The 18397-nt window shown below is 46.0% G+C and overlaps 1 protein-coding gene across 2 annotated transcripts in view; it reads right to left on the reverse strand.

Moving 5' to 3' along the window:
• The window catches only part of LOC309834550 ((E2-independent) E3 ubiquitin-conjugating enzyme FATS), a gene marked incomplete at both ends in the record, with an annotated part of 225867 nt that overhangs the window by 66693 nt on the left and 140777 nt on the right, over window positions 1-18397 (reverse strand). For both annotated transcript variants that reach the window (XM_082673479.1, XM_082673478.1), the window contains 2 exons: window positions 4799-5921; window positions 14571-14662. In XM_082673479.1, the coding sequence (XP_082529605.1) occupies window positions 4799-5921; window positions 14571-14662 (1215 nt within the window). The remainder of the gene's footprint in view (window positions 1-4798; window positions 5922-14570; window positions 14663-18397) is intronic.

Genomic DNA, 18397 nt, shown 5'->3' on the forward strand with positions numbered 1-18397 from the left:
ATCAGAATAACTCTGAAGGGCCACCCTAAATTCAGAACCCTCTAAGCCCTTCATTATGACTGCATCACAGAACACTCATGTTCTCTGCCCATACCTACCTCCCTTCCCATCCACAAGTGCCATTCCCACTGCATAACAGATGCCCATTAAATGCCCATTCATCTGCACAATAAATGCCCATTCATCTCCACCTCAGAGCTGGACTTCCAGAGACTCCAACGTGGAACATAGGCAAACAGGGTAAACTTTGCCTTGGAGGATAGACAACAAGGAGCAGGTAAATTACAGCCCACTGCCTGTTTTGTAAATAAAGTTTTATTGGAATAGAGCCATGTTCATTTATTTATGCATTGTCTTTGGCTGCTTTCCTTCTACAATGGCAGAGCTGAGTAGCTGCTAGACAGACCACACGGCCTGCAAAGCCTAACTTAATTGCTACCTGGCCCTTTCCAAAAAAAAAAGTTTGCCAACCCCAGTTCTTAATCATTAAAGAAAAAGCACAGCTGTAAAACAAGGGTTCCTCCTCAAATGTCTTCTGGCATCTCTAGCAGGAAGTCTTCACGGGCTTGGGGAACTGAGTATAACGCATGCTTCTCTGGCAGACTTCGCCTGTGTACGTGCAGCGTCCCGTAGGCTTCCCTTGAGCGGTGTACGTGCTTTCTTCATGAACTAAACCTCACTCACTACTAATGTGCTAGATTATCGCGTCAGAACACTAGTAAACACGGCGTTCCTTCCGTGAACTGGCAGAGATATCTTCCTCTCCAGTCATTCCCGTCTTTGGCCACTAGCGATACTAAACTCCACTGGGGTCTTCCCAGACCAACGCCACCAGAGCAATTCTAAGACAGAGGGTCCACATAGAACATTGGTGTCTGGGGCAGATGTGGGCAAACAGTGCATTCAGCAGTGTCTTCTCCAAAAGCATCTAACAAAATCAGGTGGTTTTGCTCTATCTACTTGGTTGTCTTAGGAACAGGGGAAAGCTTCAGATCTTGGCCACAAATAGGAAATGAAACTGGCAGTAAGTAACGTATCGAAGTCAATACTGGTTTAGCAGGACTTCCCTGGTGATGCAGTGGTTAAGAATCTGCCTGCCAATGCAGGGGACACTGATTCGAGCCCTGGTCCGGGAAGATCCCACATGCCACGGAGCAACTAAGGCCATGCGCCACAACTACTGAGCCTGCACTCTAGAGTCCACAATCCACAACTACTGAGGCCGTGTGCCTCAACTATTGAAGCCTGCATGCCCAGAGCCCGTGCTCCGCAACAAAGAGAAGCCACCGCTCACCGCAACTAGAGAAGGCCTGTGCAGCAACGAAGACCCAACGCAGCCAAAAATAAATAAATAAATTTATTTAAAAAAAAAATACTGGTTTAGGCATGGAACACCCAGTGAGGAGAGAAACGTTCAGATCAACACTGTACATCCCATAGAACACCAGGAGAACAGATTTCAGGCTGGGAGGGATTTCTGAGCCAATACGTTTTAACTCTCAAATGGCATGGCTTGTTACATTTAGTTAGAAATTAACTGTGTAGCTTACTCTCCTAATAGATTTTACCCGCGGTACCTGGGCACCAAGTGCTGATATTATTTATATGCCCGTGAGCAGTCTCTGAACATCACCTTTGACGGTGATAGTGGAGATGGGGCCCACCGCTGAGAGAGTCCCCACCATCCTACCTGCTCTACTTTGGGCTGTCACTGAGGGTGGCACAGTGCGAGCCAAACACACACGACTGTTCTCAGCTCTGGCACTCCATGGCCAGGCGGCCTTGGCAAGTTATTTAATCTTCAAGCCCCGTTTGTCTCGTCTGCAAAATAGGAATAATGGCGTTCTCTTTACAGAATGATTTGAGTGATTCCAAGTAATAAATACAGTGGAAGTAGCCCAGGGCTTGGCATCTAGGATTTCCACAGTAAATGTTGTGGGTATTGATAGGATGATGATGATGATGGTGGTGGTGGTGATGGTGGTGATGGTGACATTCTTCCTCACAACAGATGCAGGGATTTGTACAATGTCCATCTAGCAGGTGCTAGCTGGATGCTTCTAACAGTGGAGATGTAAGTAACAAACTTACAAGGACCAAGGAAAGGAACAAAGAGGGAACCAATTCACAAGCCCTCAGCCTCTGAAAAGAGAACAGGTACCCCTGGGTCTGTTAAAAATGTTACTTCCCAGCAGACACGGCCAGTCTGCGCTGCACAAAGCATTCGATGGCATCCCGTTTTCCCTAATCTTAGCAATCTTTCTGGGTGCGTGTCCTGGAGGCTCATTCAACAACACAATTTATAGGACTGTCTGCCTGAGGACCCAATGACTAGAGCTAAAATTGCTTTGCCTCCATTTGTAGAATCTCCCAGGCTGCACCTACCTTGCAGCTGAATGTAAGTTGGCTAGCAAGGATACCGCTCATTCTGCATTTTGGAATCTTTCAGATACAAAGAATCAGATTCAGGAACTATAAAGTGTGATGACCACTAACAGCACATGTAGCCACAGGAGGCTGTCAAGAATGTCTCAGACAAGATTCCAGTTTCAGATGAGAAAATACAAACAGTTCATTGGAGTTTTAATGAGCATCGCCACTGTCGAAAAGCACTCGCATTAAGGTTTAAAAGCTTTGTCAAGACTGAAGGTCAGAGAGCTCACCCTTGAAGCTTTGTGTAGATTATACTAGGACAGACTGTGGTACTTAGAATCTGTGAGTTGTGCTTATAAATTTCAGGCAAGAATTCTACAGCATGGACAAGAAGTGCTTTCTTATCACCCGGGAAGAAATGCATTCCATCGCAAATTAGTTTCTAAATGAGAGAGCACAACCGTACAGGGATGTGTGTGTGCATGCGTGCGTGCGTGTGTGTGTGTGAGTGTGCATTTGTACACATGGACACGTGTGTCCTAAACAGTGAGCCCAAGGTTGTATAGCTTTGAACTTCATGACCCAGAGTCACCTGGAACCTCTTTTCCTTATAGATTTCATCTCAGAAAAATAGAGCAGAAATTTTTTCAAGCTTAAGGGGAACTTAAGCTTGAAAAATTGAACACCAAATCCAACCCCTTCTCTAGTTACCCAGATGAGGAAACAGAATCAGAGTTAGTGTGGCATGTCCACGTTCCACGTGCTGGAAAATAATAGATCAGCAGCTCTAAGAAAGGTGACCTGGCCGCCATACATATCTCCTTCCTCAAATGGTAGAATGAGGTCACGTGCTTTAGGGCCACTCAAATGCTCCACAGATGAATCTTTGGGATCAGACCTATTCTGGGGGAAGTCGGCCCATGGGAAGTAAAAATTAACGTGCACTCTTTGCCTAAGAAAATCAATTATAGGAGTAGTCATCTCACAAAGTCACAATCAAAAATCTTGTCTGCACCAAAGCCAAAAATAAGACGCAGGGATTTTCTCTGCTCGTCCGCTCCCCTCCTCTGAGATGAATGTTTGAGATCTGGCGCTGGTGACTTTTAAGGCTCCTTTGGTGAAAGTGCTATAAATCCAAGTTACCATTTCATAGCACAAAGGCTAGGGTATGCTTCAATGGGGGAGCATACAACAGTGTAGGTCGTATATTTCCAGACTCTTCATCAACGAGGAAGAAGAAACGGTTGGCTTGAGAAATGTCTTTAAAACCCAGAGTGAAGCCCAGCTTTGCAACACTGACGGCTGTTTATGTTTCCCCTCTTGCAATAAGTCTGCCAGACTCAGACGCATTCAACAGCCTAATCAGTCTGAAAGCCGTGTCAAATTGCCTTAAAAATCTCTGAGCATTCAATATATATACACTTGTTAAAATTCATTGCATCATTTAACATTTCTATGCACATGACAGCTTTAAAATGTTTTACAGTCATTTTTATTAATTAATAAAGCTTTTAATGGACAAAAATTGCGCTGTAAAATTATTATGCATATGCCACATTTTCAATTTTGCCACTATTATATTTGAACATTTCCCCCAAGTGGAAAGTCACTGATTCGTAACCCAGAATCTCTTGCGGAAGTGTACACGGGGAAGGAGAGAAGTCTGGCCTCTGGCTAAGGCCTGTTCCCCCCTCTACCCCCGATCTCCCAAGAAAGGTAAAGGGTGCCCAGGACAGCTGACCTTGGGAATTCTGCCTGGCCCTGGCCGTGGCGGAAAGGTATCAAATCCCAGCCGAGTTGCCCCAGAAAACACAATTCAAGAATCAGAAAACTACCGCTTCTGCTGTTTGGTGTGGAGAGTCCCAGGTTTGCCTCTTTTTGAAGATGTCCCATAATTACTATACACACTCTCACACACAAACACTCCATTATTGAGCTTTGTGGTCTAGGTTTCTAAGGCCAACCCATCAGCATCAACTACCCGATTGAAAAGTTAAAAGTGCAGAACTCTGGAGACTTCCAGATGTGCAGACGTTCATACCAGAGGGACAAAACATCTGGGAGTGGACGGCCCCTGGCTCTTCTCATCCTGTTTTGGAATGACAAGGGCCTAAATGAACTTCACGTGGGGTAGAGTCCCCTACTCATTATATATGGTCTGGAGCTACTGATGGAAACAAAAGTTTGAGGGAAGGCCTTTCACGATCTACAAAAGCATCATCTAAGAAAATCTATCCAAACCAGACATCAACACGGAGCTATCAGCGGTCAACTCTGAGTGGAGCGGATGAAGCAATTCCTGAGAACTGCTTCTTGGAATAAGTCACATAGAAGAAACTCACTACGCACCTTGGCAATCACACCAATTACCTGAAGTGGGGAGGGGTCTGCACTTGGCGGCGGGGAGGATGGGAGTGTCACTCACCTGCCGTGTAGCTCCAGCCCGGGATGTGAATGGACAGTTGCTTGGCGTGACCATGACCACCGGTGTGACAACGAGCTGCGTGGTCCTCCTTCCCTTTTCTCACAGTGACCTGGTTACTTCCCGCAGCTGTATTTTCAAGTGAAGGAGAGCCTCTCCAAGGACACATGCCGGTTCCCGCGGTCCCCAAATGTACCCGCCCCAACGATGGGTTTTCCTTCAAGAAACTTTCTTGCAAACCTAGGTTCCAGCGAGGGCCTAGGAGGTTCTGGTTTCCCTCCGTGAGCTCCAGCTTCAAGGCGCTGCTTATTGGCTCTCCGTTAGCTGTGCCATCTACGCCATCTGGTGTCAGTCTGTGTGAACTGCAATTTAGGTTGAGGGACAGAACGGATCTGTGCATCTTAGGGCCAGCGAGTCGAGGTGGCTCAATGGGGACAGACAGGGACCTGTCCAGATAGTAGACGGAATTTGGACACGGCTGAGACACTCTGAGATGGACACAGGAGCTGAACACCAGCGGGCTCTTTCCCTCCTGTGACCGTGGGGTGCTTGGAGAAAAATGGTCCTCCCTGCTGTCCACATTGGTGATCCAGTACTCGTGTCCCTCACACAGCCGTGCGTGGGCTTCAGGGACCTTCAGCCCCATCACAGAGCTGTTTCTGGAGAATTCTGTACAGGTGAAAGGTCCATGGTGCCGACTTGGATCGGCACCACCAGCCAGAGCAGAGGGGTCCCCAAGCAGAGCATCCTGGGCCCTGCACTTGATGCAGAGCGGGTCCCCGACAGCCTCCCACACCAGGGTGCTGGCCGGGGGCCCCACGCGCCTGGCCGTGATGGTGATGGAAGCAAATCCCTTCTGGGAGCCACCGCACGGCTTCTCCTCTTTGCGCGGCGGCTCTGTCGCAGGTCCTCGCTCCCCCGCCGGCGTCTGAATTCCTAGTCTACCGGGAAGGAACTCGAAGGCCCTGTTAATAGTGACTCCGCTGCGATTAGCCAGCGATAGCTTCATGGGATACGCACACGGCACAGGCAACTCGGCCCCATTTTCTTTTGATTTATTCTCATCAATCAGCTGTGAAATGACTATGGATGAAATCATTTTTGTGTTCTGAGATGCCAGAGTCCCCTGCAAATGGAAAAAGACGGCAATTATTCAAGCAGTTCATTGTAATGCAGGCAGGGAACTCGTTCAAGGGCCAGGAAGATGCTGGAGATCTTTGTTCCTAACACTCAAGTGTTTCTCATCTCAGGCCTTTCAACACGCACCTGACACCCAACACCTCTGAGCATCTGAAGGGCAGGAAACCCAGATCTGTTTGTGAAATGATTAAACATTCTGGGAAAATTCCTCTGACTGGGGAATTAGTTTTTCTCTGCTGGGCGTCTGTTCTTAGTTTATTTAACGGTGTTTGTGTCCATGGGGATCGCCAAATTTCGATAATCACCTTCACCAGGCCCAGGAGCACCTGAATACAGGTTCACAGCCTCACAGAGGCGGGAAGACAGGATTCTGGAGGAGGCCTGGGATTTGGGGGCACAGGTACATGGGAGATGAGTCCATGCTCCTCCATGCAAACAGTAACTGTGATTCCAAGGAGCCCCGCCCAACCCTCAGTCCCCAACTCCCCAGCACAACCTTCCACCTTTGCTGGTCTAGACTGGAATTCAGTCACTCACTCAGGCTTGGCATCACAGGGGTCAAAGTCCAGAACTCAAAACAATGGAAATCAAATGCCCAAGCTTGACAACTGCCCAGACTAACACACTGATGACCATCTCATAACAGAATGGGATGGGGGTGGGGATTTGGAACAAGACAGATGCGATGTTCCTGCATTTCAATGCTCAGTTGCATAAGCAGGAGTTTTTGTCCAGTATAATGATCAAGGTGTCGCATGCCTCCTAATCAACAGACCCTGCTTCCTAATCAGCAGATCCTATGGCCCTGACAGTAAATCACTAGTGTGTCCAAAACAATGTGCTGTGATTTTTAATAAGGCATCTAACCAGGCTGAGACCAGGAGGAAGGCTGCCCTCATTTTGTTTTCATTACGTGGGTGCACGAAGCAGCGCAGAAAGCGACCCGGGAGCCTGAGTGCCTCCAGCACTGGTGAATGCAGGATCCTGAGCCTCTATGTTGACATTCATTGATCTACGTGCTTAAAATGAACCCTCGCGTGAACCGCACAGCACCCAAAAGAACCCTGGGAACTGCTCACCGCACGCTGCCTGCAGAGTCTTCACCTCAGGAGCCCGAAGGCGTAACTGCTTAGCACGTAAGCAGCAGTTCTCAAAGGTATCTGAGAAGCACCTGAGATGTTACACTTGCAGGTTCCTCAGGCTGCAGAGACTTTGATTCTGTAGGTCTGTGGGTAGGGTCCAGGCATCTGCATTTTAACCAACATCCCTGGGACCCTGCTATAGGGGATCCAGGGAACACACTTTGAGAAATGCTGACAGAGTCATGGGACTGCCGGTCTTTTCAAAAAGGGGGAGGGCCTGCGTTTCACGAGAGCAGATTATTATCGTTTCCTAAGATGGGATAAGAAAGCACAGTGGCCTTGTCTTTAGAGCAGGATGAATATTCATTTACTCAACTAGGGGAATGCTCTCCTCCAGCTGGGCTTCTGATGGGAAGACCCTCACTCATGTGATGTTAGCCCACCAGTCCTTACTCACTGCGTCCTTACTATTACTCAGTGGTCCTTACTATTAGACAGGGCAAGAGGGGCAGCTGGTCCTTCCTGTTTTGTGCTTTGTTTTCTTGCTTTCCTGGCATTCTTCATCACCTGACACGTTGTTATATTTGAAAGATACATGGTAACATTGTACATCAACTATACTCCAATATAAAATAAAAATAAATAATAAAGATACGTGGTAAGTTGCAAATTCAAAAGATGACGAGAGATAGGTGAAGAAGAAGAAGAAATGGATAGGAGCATCATTTTGAAAATCATTTTTTAAAAAGTCAAAACACCATGGCTGGGTCTTCCCTGGTGGCGCAGTGGTTGGGAGTCCGCCTGCCGATGCAGGGGACGCGGGTTCGAGCCCCGGTACGGGAGGATACCGCGTGCCGCGGAGCGGCTGGGCCCGTGAGCCATGGCCGCTGGGCCTGCGCGTCCGGAGCCTGTGCTCTGCAGCGGGAGGGGCCGCAGCGGTGAGTGGCCCGCGTACCGCAAAAAAAAAATAAGAAAAGAAAAGAAAACAAAAAACCCCACCATGGCTACCTTTTTCCAGATGACCAATGTAAGCCGGGCTCTGCTTGAAACCTCCTCTTTCAAGACAGGGCCTCCTCTTCAGCGGTTCTCAGCCCAGGTTACACACGTGAGCCACCCGCGAGCTTGTAAAAACCCCAACGCGCAGGCCTCATCTCCAACAATTACACTAGAATCCTCGGGGGTGGGGCCCCAGGCATCGGGGCTTTTAAAAGCTTCCAGTTGATTGCATAGGCCAGCAATGCTGAGAGCCACCTGGATGCCTGAGGCACCGCCCTCTCCCCTCCCCCTCTGTCTCTCTCCCCACCCTCCACCTAGCACGTTCCATGGCTGTTGTTTACCCACAAGAAAACTGAAGTTCACCTGGTACCAACCCCAGGCTGTTTGACTTGAACAGTACCGCTCCCGTTTTAGTTAAATTCCGTTCTGATGATAGTTGTTCCCGCGCAGTCTGCAAAGTGCGTAGTCACACCCAGAAGGAACTCCTTTGACACCGGTCTTTGAAAACAAATACCCATCTTGGAAACTGCGCAGCACTGGTCTTAGAGAGCATTGTTTCCCGAAGTTTGGGCCAGTGATCACGTGCACAGAAAACACCTAGGATTTAAGTCAGCATTTTATGCGGATTTCTAAACCCTCCCCTCTGAAGCCCTAAGGTGAATCAGGATCTCGGGGCATAAGGCCCAGAAGTCGTATGTTTAAGGATCTGCCAGGTGATTCTTCTGCACAGATAAGACAGAAAGGATGCTGGGCCAGAACCTGGACCTCCTGGAGTCCCTCCTGAGCCTGGGGCTCCCAGACTGGCCACAGGACCTTGGAGGCGGCTTTGGATTCCACAGCTATACCGCAAGGAGCAAACAGTAATTCTTTTGGGGACGCCAGGCTTCCTCGTACTCTGGTCTCCAACATTAAGAGGGTACCCCACCCTTTAGGCTCAAGATCCCATGGCCTTGGCCTTGATATAAACAATGAGTGTCAGAAACAGGGGGTGTGTGTCTGGGAACGAGTTAAGGCCATCTCAGCCTGGAACAAGGGCAGACAGGGCGCTGACTCTGGCTACATCAACCTTACTGCACACCTGAGCTGAGTCGGGGAGCCACGACCCGGAGCCTGGGGCCACCCACACTGGACAGACGCCCTCGGGGCTGTGCTGGGGCTGTGGGCGTTACAGTAGGAGGTCCTAGAGGCCCAGAAGGACGGGCAGAGAATCAACCACCATTTCATTACCTTAGGGCTGGCAGGTGCTACTGTGACTTTGATCCCATCCAACGCAAACAGATAAGGGAAGAGACATAATGAATGATGTGAATCTGAACTTATTGCTGAAGCTCCGTCATTGCTCAGGATGTCAGGGTGACACCGTTCCTGGGGGATCAATGCTGAAGGAAGCCCAGTTCCAAAGAAATATCTGTTTGCCTTCTCTACCTCATACGGAAGTTGTGGAAATCAAAACCAATGATGGGTGTGAAAGTACCTCTCAGGATATGAACATGTTATGTAACTCCAGGGTATGACTTGTCCTGTGAGTTAGCAGAGATCAGTGGATATCTGATATAAGCAAACCTATGGAGGAATGAGGGGGTATTTATATCAAAATTATACATATTTCACAGGAGTTTATAATGAATGCATTTGAGTTTATTTGAGTTGCATAACCCACTACATACCCAATACAGTGAAATTTTGTGAATGTGAATGTAGAAAGTATTTTAGATGCAAATTCTGTTATTCATAACATAGAGTCATGGTCAAACCATTTATTTATTCACTCATCAGACAAATATTTATTGAGCACCTACTATGTGCCAGGCTCTGTGCTGGGTGCTGAGGGAAATTCCTGGACTCGTGGAATTAACAGACCGGACATAACATCAAGCAGGTCATCAGATTGCCAGGCCAGGGATTATTAGGTTAAATTCTACTGAGTTTTTTCAGGTGTTTAGACTCAGCTTTGACAAAAGCCCCCACCAATAAACTGAGAGAAATTAAAAAGGAAACACTGCACTCTTTGCCCTTCAATCTATATCATACACTTGTATGGGAAGTTCTATTTACGAAATTTTATTTTCTCGTTGAGATCTATTAAATAACTAAAGATAAGGTCTAACCTCTTAAAAATCAGTATCAGTTTGCCAGGGCTGCTATAACAGAGTACCACGGTCTGGGTGGCTTACACAACAGAAATTTTATTTTCTCACAGTTCTGGAGGATAGAAGTCCAAGATCAAGGTGTCAGCAGGGTTGGTTCCCTCCGAGCCTTCTCCCTGGGTCTTCACATTTTCTTCCTTCTGCGTGTGTCTATGTCCTAATCTCTTCCTATAAGGACGCCAGTTGTATTGGATTATGGCCCATCCTACCTAACTACCTCACTTAACCTTAATCACCTCTTTAAAGACCCTGCCTCCAAATATGCATTCTGAAGTTCTGGAGTCAGGACTCCAACACATAAATTTGAGGGGCCACGATTCTGTCCGTAACAGACTACACGACATCACTTTGGGTCCTGCCCTTCTTCTGGAGCTGGGAAACCAAGAAAGAGATGAGGCAGAGGGGCCACTTGATATTCCTATCCACCAACTACTTTTAAAAGAGGACAAATTTTCTTAAAAAGTAAGCACATCTTTTATATCAAATACCTTCCCCAATTAAGCTATTTCAAGGTGTCACTCCATCTGTCCTTTGATAACTGAACATGGCTTTGAAAAAAAGATGTCTTTTATCTAAAATAAAATTAATTGATGTAAGATTTGATTTGAAAGGAAGAAAATACTCTTGTATTTAAGATTAGATAAATAATCTTGTATTTAGAACATTCAAGGTCAGAGAGAGGTCAGATGAAAAGAGTTGGGGTTTGTGTCTGGCTTTTGTAGTCAACCATCCATGTCCTGACCAACACCACACAACACTACCTTTGTACACTCTCTCTTTCATAAATGTTGCTTTAAGATATTGATTTCTTTTAAATGTTTCAAGCATGATTTTGTAGTGCTGGTAACTGCTTTCACAGCTCTATTCATTTTATTGACTGTTTTTAACTTTATATTTATGCTTTAAGGCATATTACTAAGAAGGACTCCCTTTCATAAATTGAAGTAAGAGAGAGATAAACAGCAGATGATCAGGGAAATCATATCCTGAACCACAGGAGTTAGGATGCTTTCATTCCTGTAGCAATTTATTTCTCTAAAGGATAAGCACCGAATCCAATCTATAGCTTTGAAACCTGTATTTTTCTCCATGAGACAGTTCTTTCCTTTTCCATAGCTGTTCTGCAGCGTACAACTGTATTTGCCAGTGGAGCCTTTGGTCCTGTCTCTCCACAGATACAAACTGAAGTTACCTTTGCATTAGCTGCAAGCATGCTTACTCCCACTTGGTTGATCTAGTATCATCATCACTAGGTAATCTGCCAACATAGTGGTATTTCATCCTGAATGTTAGAGTGTTTTCAGATGTATGGGTTCACTCTGGTATGTAACAATAGGGAAAGATGGTTTTAAGACAAAATGGAAAAATTGGAAATTGGAAGATGGGGATTGACACATACACACTAATACATATAAAATAGATAACTAATAAGGACCTACTGTATCATACGGGGAAGTCTACTCAATACTCTGTAATGACCTATATAGGAATAGAATCTAAAGAAGAGTGGATATATGTATATGGATAACAGATTCACTTTGCTGTGCACCTGAAACTAATACAACATTGTAAATCAACTATATCCCAATAAAAATTTACAAATAAATTAAAATTTTTAAAAAAAGAAAAATTGGAGATTTTCCCCCTCTCCATCCTGCAACTTTTATCTTTCCACACCTTTACTAGAATCCAAAGGATTCAATGCAGTGTAATGTATTACAGTGAAAACCTGGCAAGAATCTAAATGAACTTTAAAAGGGGACTGGGCAAGTAAATCATGGCATGCGTGACTGCATCATATTCTGTTGAAATTAAAAATAAAGATTACAGGGCTTCCCTTGTGGCACAGTGGTTGAGAGTCTGCCTGCCAATGCAGGGGACATGGGTTCGTGCCCTGGTCCAGGAAGATCCCACATGCCGCGGAGCGGCTGGGCCCGTGAGCCATGGCCGCTGAGCCTGCGCGTCCGGAGCCTGTGCTCCGCAACGGGAGAGGCCACAACAGTGAGAGGCCCGCGTACCGCAAAAAAAAAAAAAAAAAAAAAGAAAAAGAAAAATAAATAAAGATTACAAAGAATTTAAATGATACGGGAAGTTGCCAGTGATGTTATGTAATAAAAGAAAGCTATAAATGTTGATATACATTACAGTCTTATGTCTAAAAATGCATGGGAAAAATAAGGGAAAGAAATATATACATATTTTCTTATTTCTATATTCCTGTATTTTCCTAAGTGTCTGTATGAAGTTGCCATTATTTTTGTTATAGGGAAAATTTAAACATTGTTTTTTAAGAAAGAAAACTCTGTTCCATATTTCATTCCTTTTAAGTAATCACTTGGCTGGAGAAGTGGCTGAATACCACTTCTATGGCTTCGATGAATTTGAAAGGAAAAGCGATCAGTCTTGTGCAGGCTCTGGAGGAGAGGCAGAGACTCACGGCAGTTACAAAGGAAGGGCATCCGGCTGGAGTGTTTCATCATCTTACAGCACCCTTATAACAAACACACAGGGACAAGCTTTAGAAGCTCAAAGTTAGGAGGGAAATGTGAAAGTCACACTGCTGCTTTGATCAGAGTAGACGAGCCAGATCACTACAGAGCAGATGCTTAGAAGGTATGGTTTCTGGGCGTTAACTCAGTCATAGATAATAACCAAGTGTGAATATGTGAATGTGTGCGTGGGCGCGTTACAGAGACCCAGCCACATGGCCCCAGAGATCTATATCATTAATGACCAAACTGATTAATTTTAACATCAACAGGAAAATGCTGAGCTTTACCAGCTCAATGTGAAAAACAGATGGGAAAGATCTTCAGATGGTATCTTTCTTTAAAAAAAAAAAAAGGAGCAGTTGACCTTCACATTATCCTCCCCTTCTTAACGGGGCATCTCCTGCCAGGGGTGGTTCTCGATGGTCCACGGCTCCTGCAACTCATTCCCTCCCTGCAACCTGGGCTTTCTGCTCCTGTTCTCAGGGAACACATTAATTAGTGCCACCCATCTCTGCATCTTCAGACAGGGAGCTCCGTGTTCCACATAGAAATGGCTTTAAATATTGATGACTAAGTCTCAGGTCCCAGAATAGTGTCTTTTCTCCATCATGTGAGATTTCAGGCCTGGGGTCTCTGAGAAAATGTTGAACTTTCTTAAACGCAAAGCTAAATCAAAGGATAATACCTAAGATAAGCATTTAGGGGGCAAATTATGTTTTACAGATACCCTCGCTACTTTAATGTTATGAAGGATCAATTCTTACAATTCCACCCTCTCTTATAATTACACAAGTTGGAGGCAGAATTTCATTTGTGAAAGACAAGAGATGCCTTGTAAACGGTAACACTTCAGACAATTCTTTCAGGCAGGAAAGTCCATGTTTTCAGTTCTGTTCACTGGAGTGAGCCTTTGTCTATGCCAGCGCTTTAGGGCAGGATGAGAACAGAAGCTCTGGAGCCAGACAGCTTGTGAGCTGCGAGATTTGGGTCAAGTCAACTACTGGAGCTATTGAAGCTTTAACTTTCTCATCTGCAAAATAGGTATAATAACAGTACAGTTGTCCCTCGGTATCCAAGGGGGATTTGTTCCAGGAACCCCCTCAGATACCAAGATCCAGGGATGCTCAAATCCTTTATATAAAATGGCAGAGTGTTTGCATATAACTTATGCACATCCTCTTGCATACTTTAAATCATCTCTAAATTACTCATAACACCAAATACAATATAAATATTATGCAAATAGTTGCTGGCGTGTGGCAAATTCAAGTTTTGCTCTTCGGAACTTTCTGGAAGTTTTTTTCCAAATAATTTCAATCGGCAGTTGAGTGAACCCGCAGATGAAGAACCTGTGGATATGGAGAGCCCATGGTACCTCCCTCCCAGGATCATGGGAAGGACGAAATGAGTCAGTTAGACAGAGCCTGGCATGTGATACATTGTCAATACTACCACTGTGTACAGAGTTTTTTATTGTCTAGAATCAGAAACATTTCATTTTGTAAATATGATCTCTAATTTTCTTCCCCCAATGAGACTACTGACACTTTTTGCAGTTATAACGGCCTGTGGTAACTTAGATTTCAAATTACCTCTTCTCCACCTTCACAATGCCAAATGGCATCATCCTCTCTCTCCAGCAGATTAGTTTTGGTTTAAAATTGAGATTCAATCACCATACTCTCTTTTGATACTGCAAATCTACAAATTATAGGTCAAGATTATAAAGGACTGATTGAATACACACTGCGTACTTTAACGTAAAGCCTTAGTCATTGATGGTGAGATTTTCTGCTGCGTTGATTCCCTTTTTGACTAAACAAAATAAAATGCGAACACATAACAAGTAGTCCGGTGACCATGTTTTACAATTAGCTGCGTTTTGCTGGCCACTCTAGAAGTTAGAAACATATGTTACCTCAGCGAAGTCAGATTTCTTCTCTGGAACATCAGACTGGAGATTTCTAAGGGCAAAGTGATCGAGGGGACTGTACTGGTTGTCCCGTAATCCTAGGCAAAGGGAGATAATATTGCTAGTTTTTAGTATACGAAAGGATAAAATGGAGTATATAACTTTACTATAAAATTTAATGTCATCTACTCAAGTATTATATGAACCAATAGTGAATCCAGTGTACTCTGACCCTTGATAAAACCTTGTCTGTTTCCCTCATTCACTCCACCCCTCCATGGAGGCTCTGAGTTCCTTATTACTTAGTTTATCAGGCTGCAAGATTCCTTCTTCCATACCATTGTTTATGTTCCCAGACTCAGGAATAATTGAACAAGTTCAGCCCTCACACATTCGCCCATGTCCTGAGTTTACACCCAGCAGAAGGATCACTTCTATGGATTTCCCAACAGCCCTGGAGTTAAGAAAGCCTGAACTTGCAAGATCGACTTTCATCCAACCTCTTAACACAATCATTTTAGAAGGAGTCTTGAGCGACTCAGACACTGATATTGAAACTGCTTTGGAATATCTGAGGATAATTTTGTGATGATATCCGTGAGGATAAATGAGACCCCGCAGACCACCCTCCACATAAATATCGGCCACAGCGATAGCCGAGAACATCATCAGATCCAAAAGCACAAGGCAGTGGGCTAAGAACTGTAGAACCTGGGCTCTGGTCCTGGCTACCATCCACCAGCTTGAAAACAATGGACGAGTCTACGGAATCGCTCTACGGAACTTCCTCATCCAGCCAGCCTGCCCCGCACACCTCGCGGAAAGCTGGGTAGAGGAACAAAGCAGTCTGTGAGGCAAGCCAGCGGTATGAGGACGTCTCGCTGCTATTGCAGGAATGTGAGTCAAACACAAGAAGGTGGGGTAATGATGAGAGTCTGTGTGGCCCCATCCCCACAGCCCAGGGTCACAGTGTCACTTCCACAAATGCAGATATTCCGGGGAAAGTGATTTTCCAAAAGACTACAAAGAATGCTTTCCCAGCGGGTGGTGCTGGTGATGAGAAAGAAGAGATTTGAGAAAGCCCCTCTCTAAATTAGCATATTGTCTTTATCAACTCATGAGAAGGGTTTATTAAAGAATTCAGATAGAATTTAAAGCATTTTATGGGAAAAATGATACGCTATAGTATTTTCAAGTTTGCAAAGGGGTCAGGACATGGCAATTTCAAGGGCTACCACGGACCCGTCCGAAGCCTATGTCTCGTCTTGTCCTTGGGTGACAAAAGAACCCCCGTCAGCTCGACCTCGACTTGTGGCTTGTCTCCATCTATCCCTGTTATTGAGTGACAGAGACAGTCATCCAAGATGATGTGCACAGATTACTTCCCGTGAAGCGCAAATATAAGACCTGAAAGATGTCATGGATTTCTGTGCAGAGTCGATACATCATGATGAACTGACAATAAAGCTGATGACGACGGAAACCTCCTGGCTCTGGTCCTGTGGCACCACGTTTAAGAGCTCCACAGTCAGCACAGGCCTGGGGCCAGACCGGCCTGGGTCTGCATCCCAGCTCGGCTTACCTGCAGGAGGGGAGTTGCTCACCCTCTCTGAGTTTCTTTATCCATAAAGTGCAGATAATAACACCTCCTGCCCAGCCTTGCCATCTGTGCACTAAGGGTAACGTATGTAAAGTACTCAGGCTGGGGTGGGATGCGGGGTTAATGCTCGATAAATGACCCTGGTTATGACTGTTAATGAGCAGGACCAAGGCATCCGTGCGCACTGGAATCAGGCCACAAAGTCCCAGCGTCTCTAGCTACCTGTGAGACTCTGGGCAAGTGACTCAGCATCCCTTGGTTCCTTGCTATGAAATGGAGATCGTGGTGCTTACTTCACAGAGTTCCTTAAAAAAGGGTAAGTGACCTAAATCGCTAGCCCGTAGCACAATGCCCAGATTATAACAACACGCAACAAGCATTAGCTGTGGAGAAGTGAAATCATCTCTAGCAGGGAGGAGGGAGACTGCCACCATCAGACAAGCAGGGGCTGTGTATGAGTGTCTGATCGCTGTTGTAACAAATGGCCACAAACTTAGGGGCTTAAACAACACAAACATATTATGTTACAGTTCTGGAGGTCAGAGTCCAATATGGGTCTCCCTGGGCTAAAATCAAGGTGTCGACAGGGCTGCACTCCTGTGGGAGGGGCTGGGGAGACCCTACTTCCTTGCCTTCCCACCTTCTAGAGGCTGCCACGTTCCTTGGCTCATGGCCCCTCATCACTCCAAACTTTGTTTCCATCATCACATCCCTTGTGATTAGATTGGGCCAACCAGATAATCCAGAATAATCTTCCCATCTCAAGGTTCTTAATGCCACCTGCAGAGTCCCTTTTGCCATGCAAGGTAACATATTCACAGGTTCTGGGAACGAGGACGTGGACATATTTCGGGGGGCCATTATTACGCCCATCACAGCCTGGTTGGGGAACCTGAGGTAGATGTATTGGTTGGAACGTAGGGCCTTTAAAATGATGACACTATGGGAAAGTACTTACAATGCAACATTAACTGAAAGAAAGGAGTCAAAGGCTTACGAACCCCATGATTGCAACATTCAAAATTTTTTTTAATGTGTGTGGGAATTCACACAAATGGCAAAGTTGTAACTGAGAGTTATGAGCGTGTTTTTGAGTAAAACTGAGGTGTGACTACAGCCATGCATGCGGGCACCTGATCAATTAATGATGACACCAAAGGCCTCAGGAGGGGGACTACCAGAATGGTTAAAAGTACAGACTTTGGGGAAAGAAAGACCCTGATTCAAGTCCTTCTCTGACACTAACCATTTGGGCAGTTTAAGTCATTTGGGGCAAGTTCCTTAAATTGTCAGAGTCTCATTCTCCCATGTGTCAGAGGAAACACAAGACCTGTCTCCTAGCGGGGTTACAAGGAATCATGTGATGACAAATATCAAGAACTTAGCAGAGTGCCTGTCACGTGGTAATGCCTCCCCGTCCCTTCCCACCTGACCACATAACTGTCACTACTGATAGAGCCCCCCTCTATTGGGTGGCCCTACCCTGGCATCTCTGAGTAAGGCAAAGCCAGTGGACATTTGGGGCAGGTTACCGAGAACAAGGCTGACAGGAGTTTGGGCATTTTCCAGCACCTGGGATTGGTGTCCCCAGTACAGAAATTTGCGGAAGCCAGGACACATGGCACCTGGCCTTGGCTTCTGGAAGAGATCCTGCTGCGAGGGCAGGAGGTGGCCAAGTCAGTCTGCTCCCTCTCTCCACAGTGCGAGCTGGTCTTTCCCAGAGCTCTCAGGGGCAGGTGCCTGTCCCAGGGCCAGCAGGTCAATTTCACTCTGCATTGGGAAATGGTTCCGGTTAAAAGGAAACTGGCAGAGGGTGGGTGGGCCCTGCGCACCTGTAGGACAGACAGGGCTTCGTCACAGGTGTCGGGCAGTCCATGTCCAAATACTAGTTGTGTGCCTCTGTGTAGTTTATGTAACTTCAGGGCCTCCAGTTTCCCTGCTATGGATCTAGGACACTGAGCTGACTCTATTCCTGCCCTGCCCCGTTGCCTTGCTGCCCCCGGCTGCTGGGAGAGTAGCAGTCAGAGGCTCACGGCTTTGCTCGTCTCTGAGAACCGTCCTCGACAAAGGCTATACTTTTCTGCACCTTGGCCACAGCCAGTGGTGACTCTGAGGGGTACAAAAGCCAGGGTAACTCTCTTGTTTGTTCCAGAGCGTAAACCAGACTGCACCTGAGACCCGTCCTTCCTCAGCACCTTCCCCATCAGGCCTCCCTCACTCTCTCTCATGGTTC

Source organism: Grampus griseus (genome assembly GCF_964374135.1).
Source record: "Grampus griseus genome assembly, chromosome: 16".
NCBI lineage: Eukaryota > Metazoa > Chordata > Mammalia > Artiodactyla > Delphinidae > Grampus > Grampus griseus.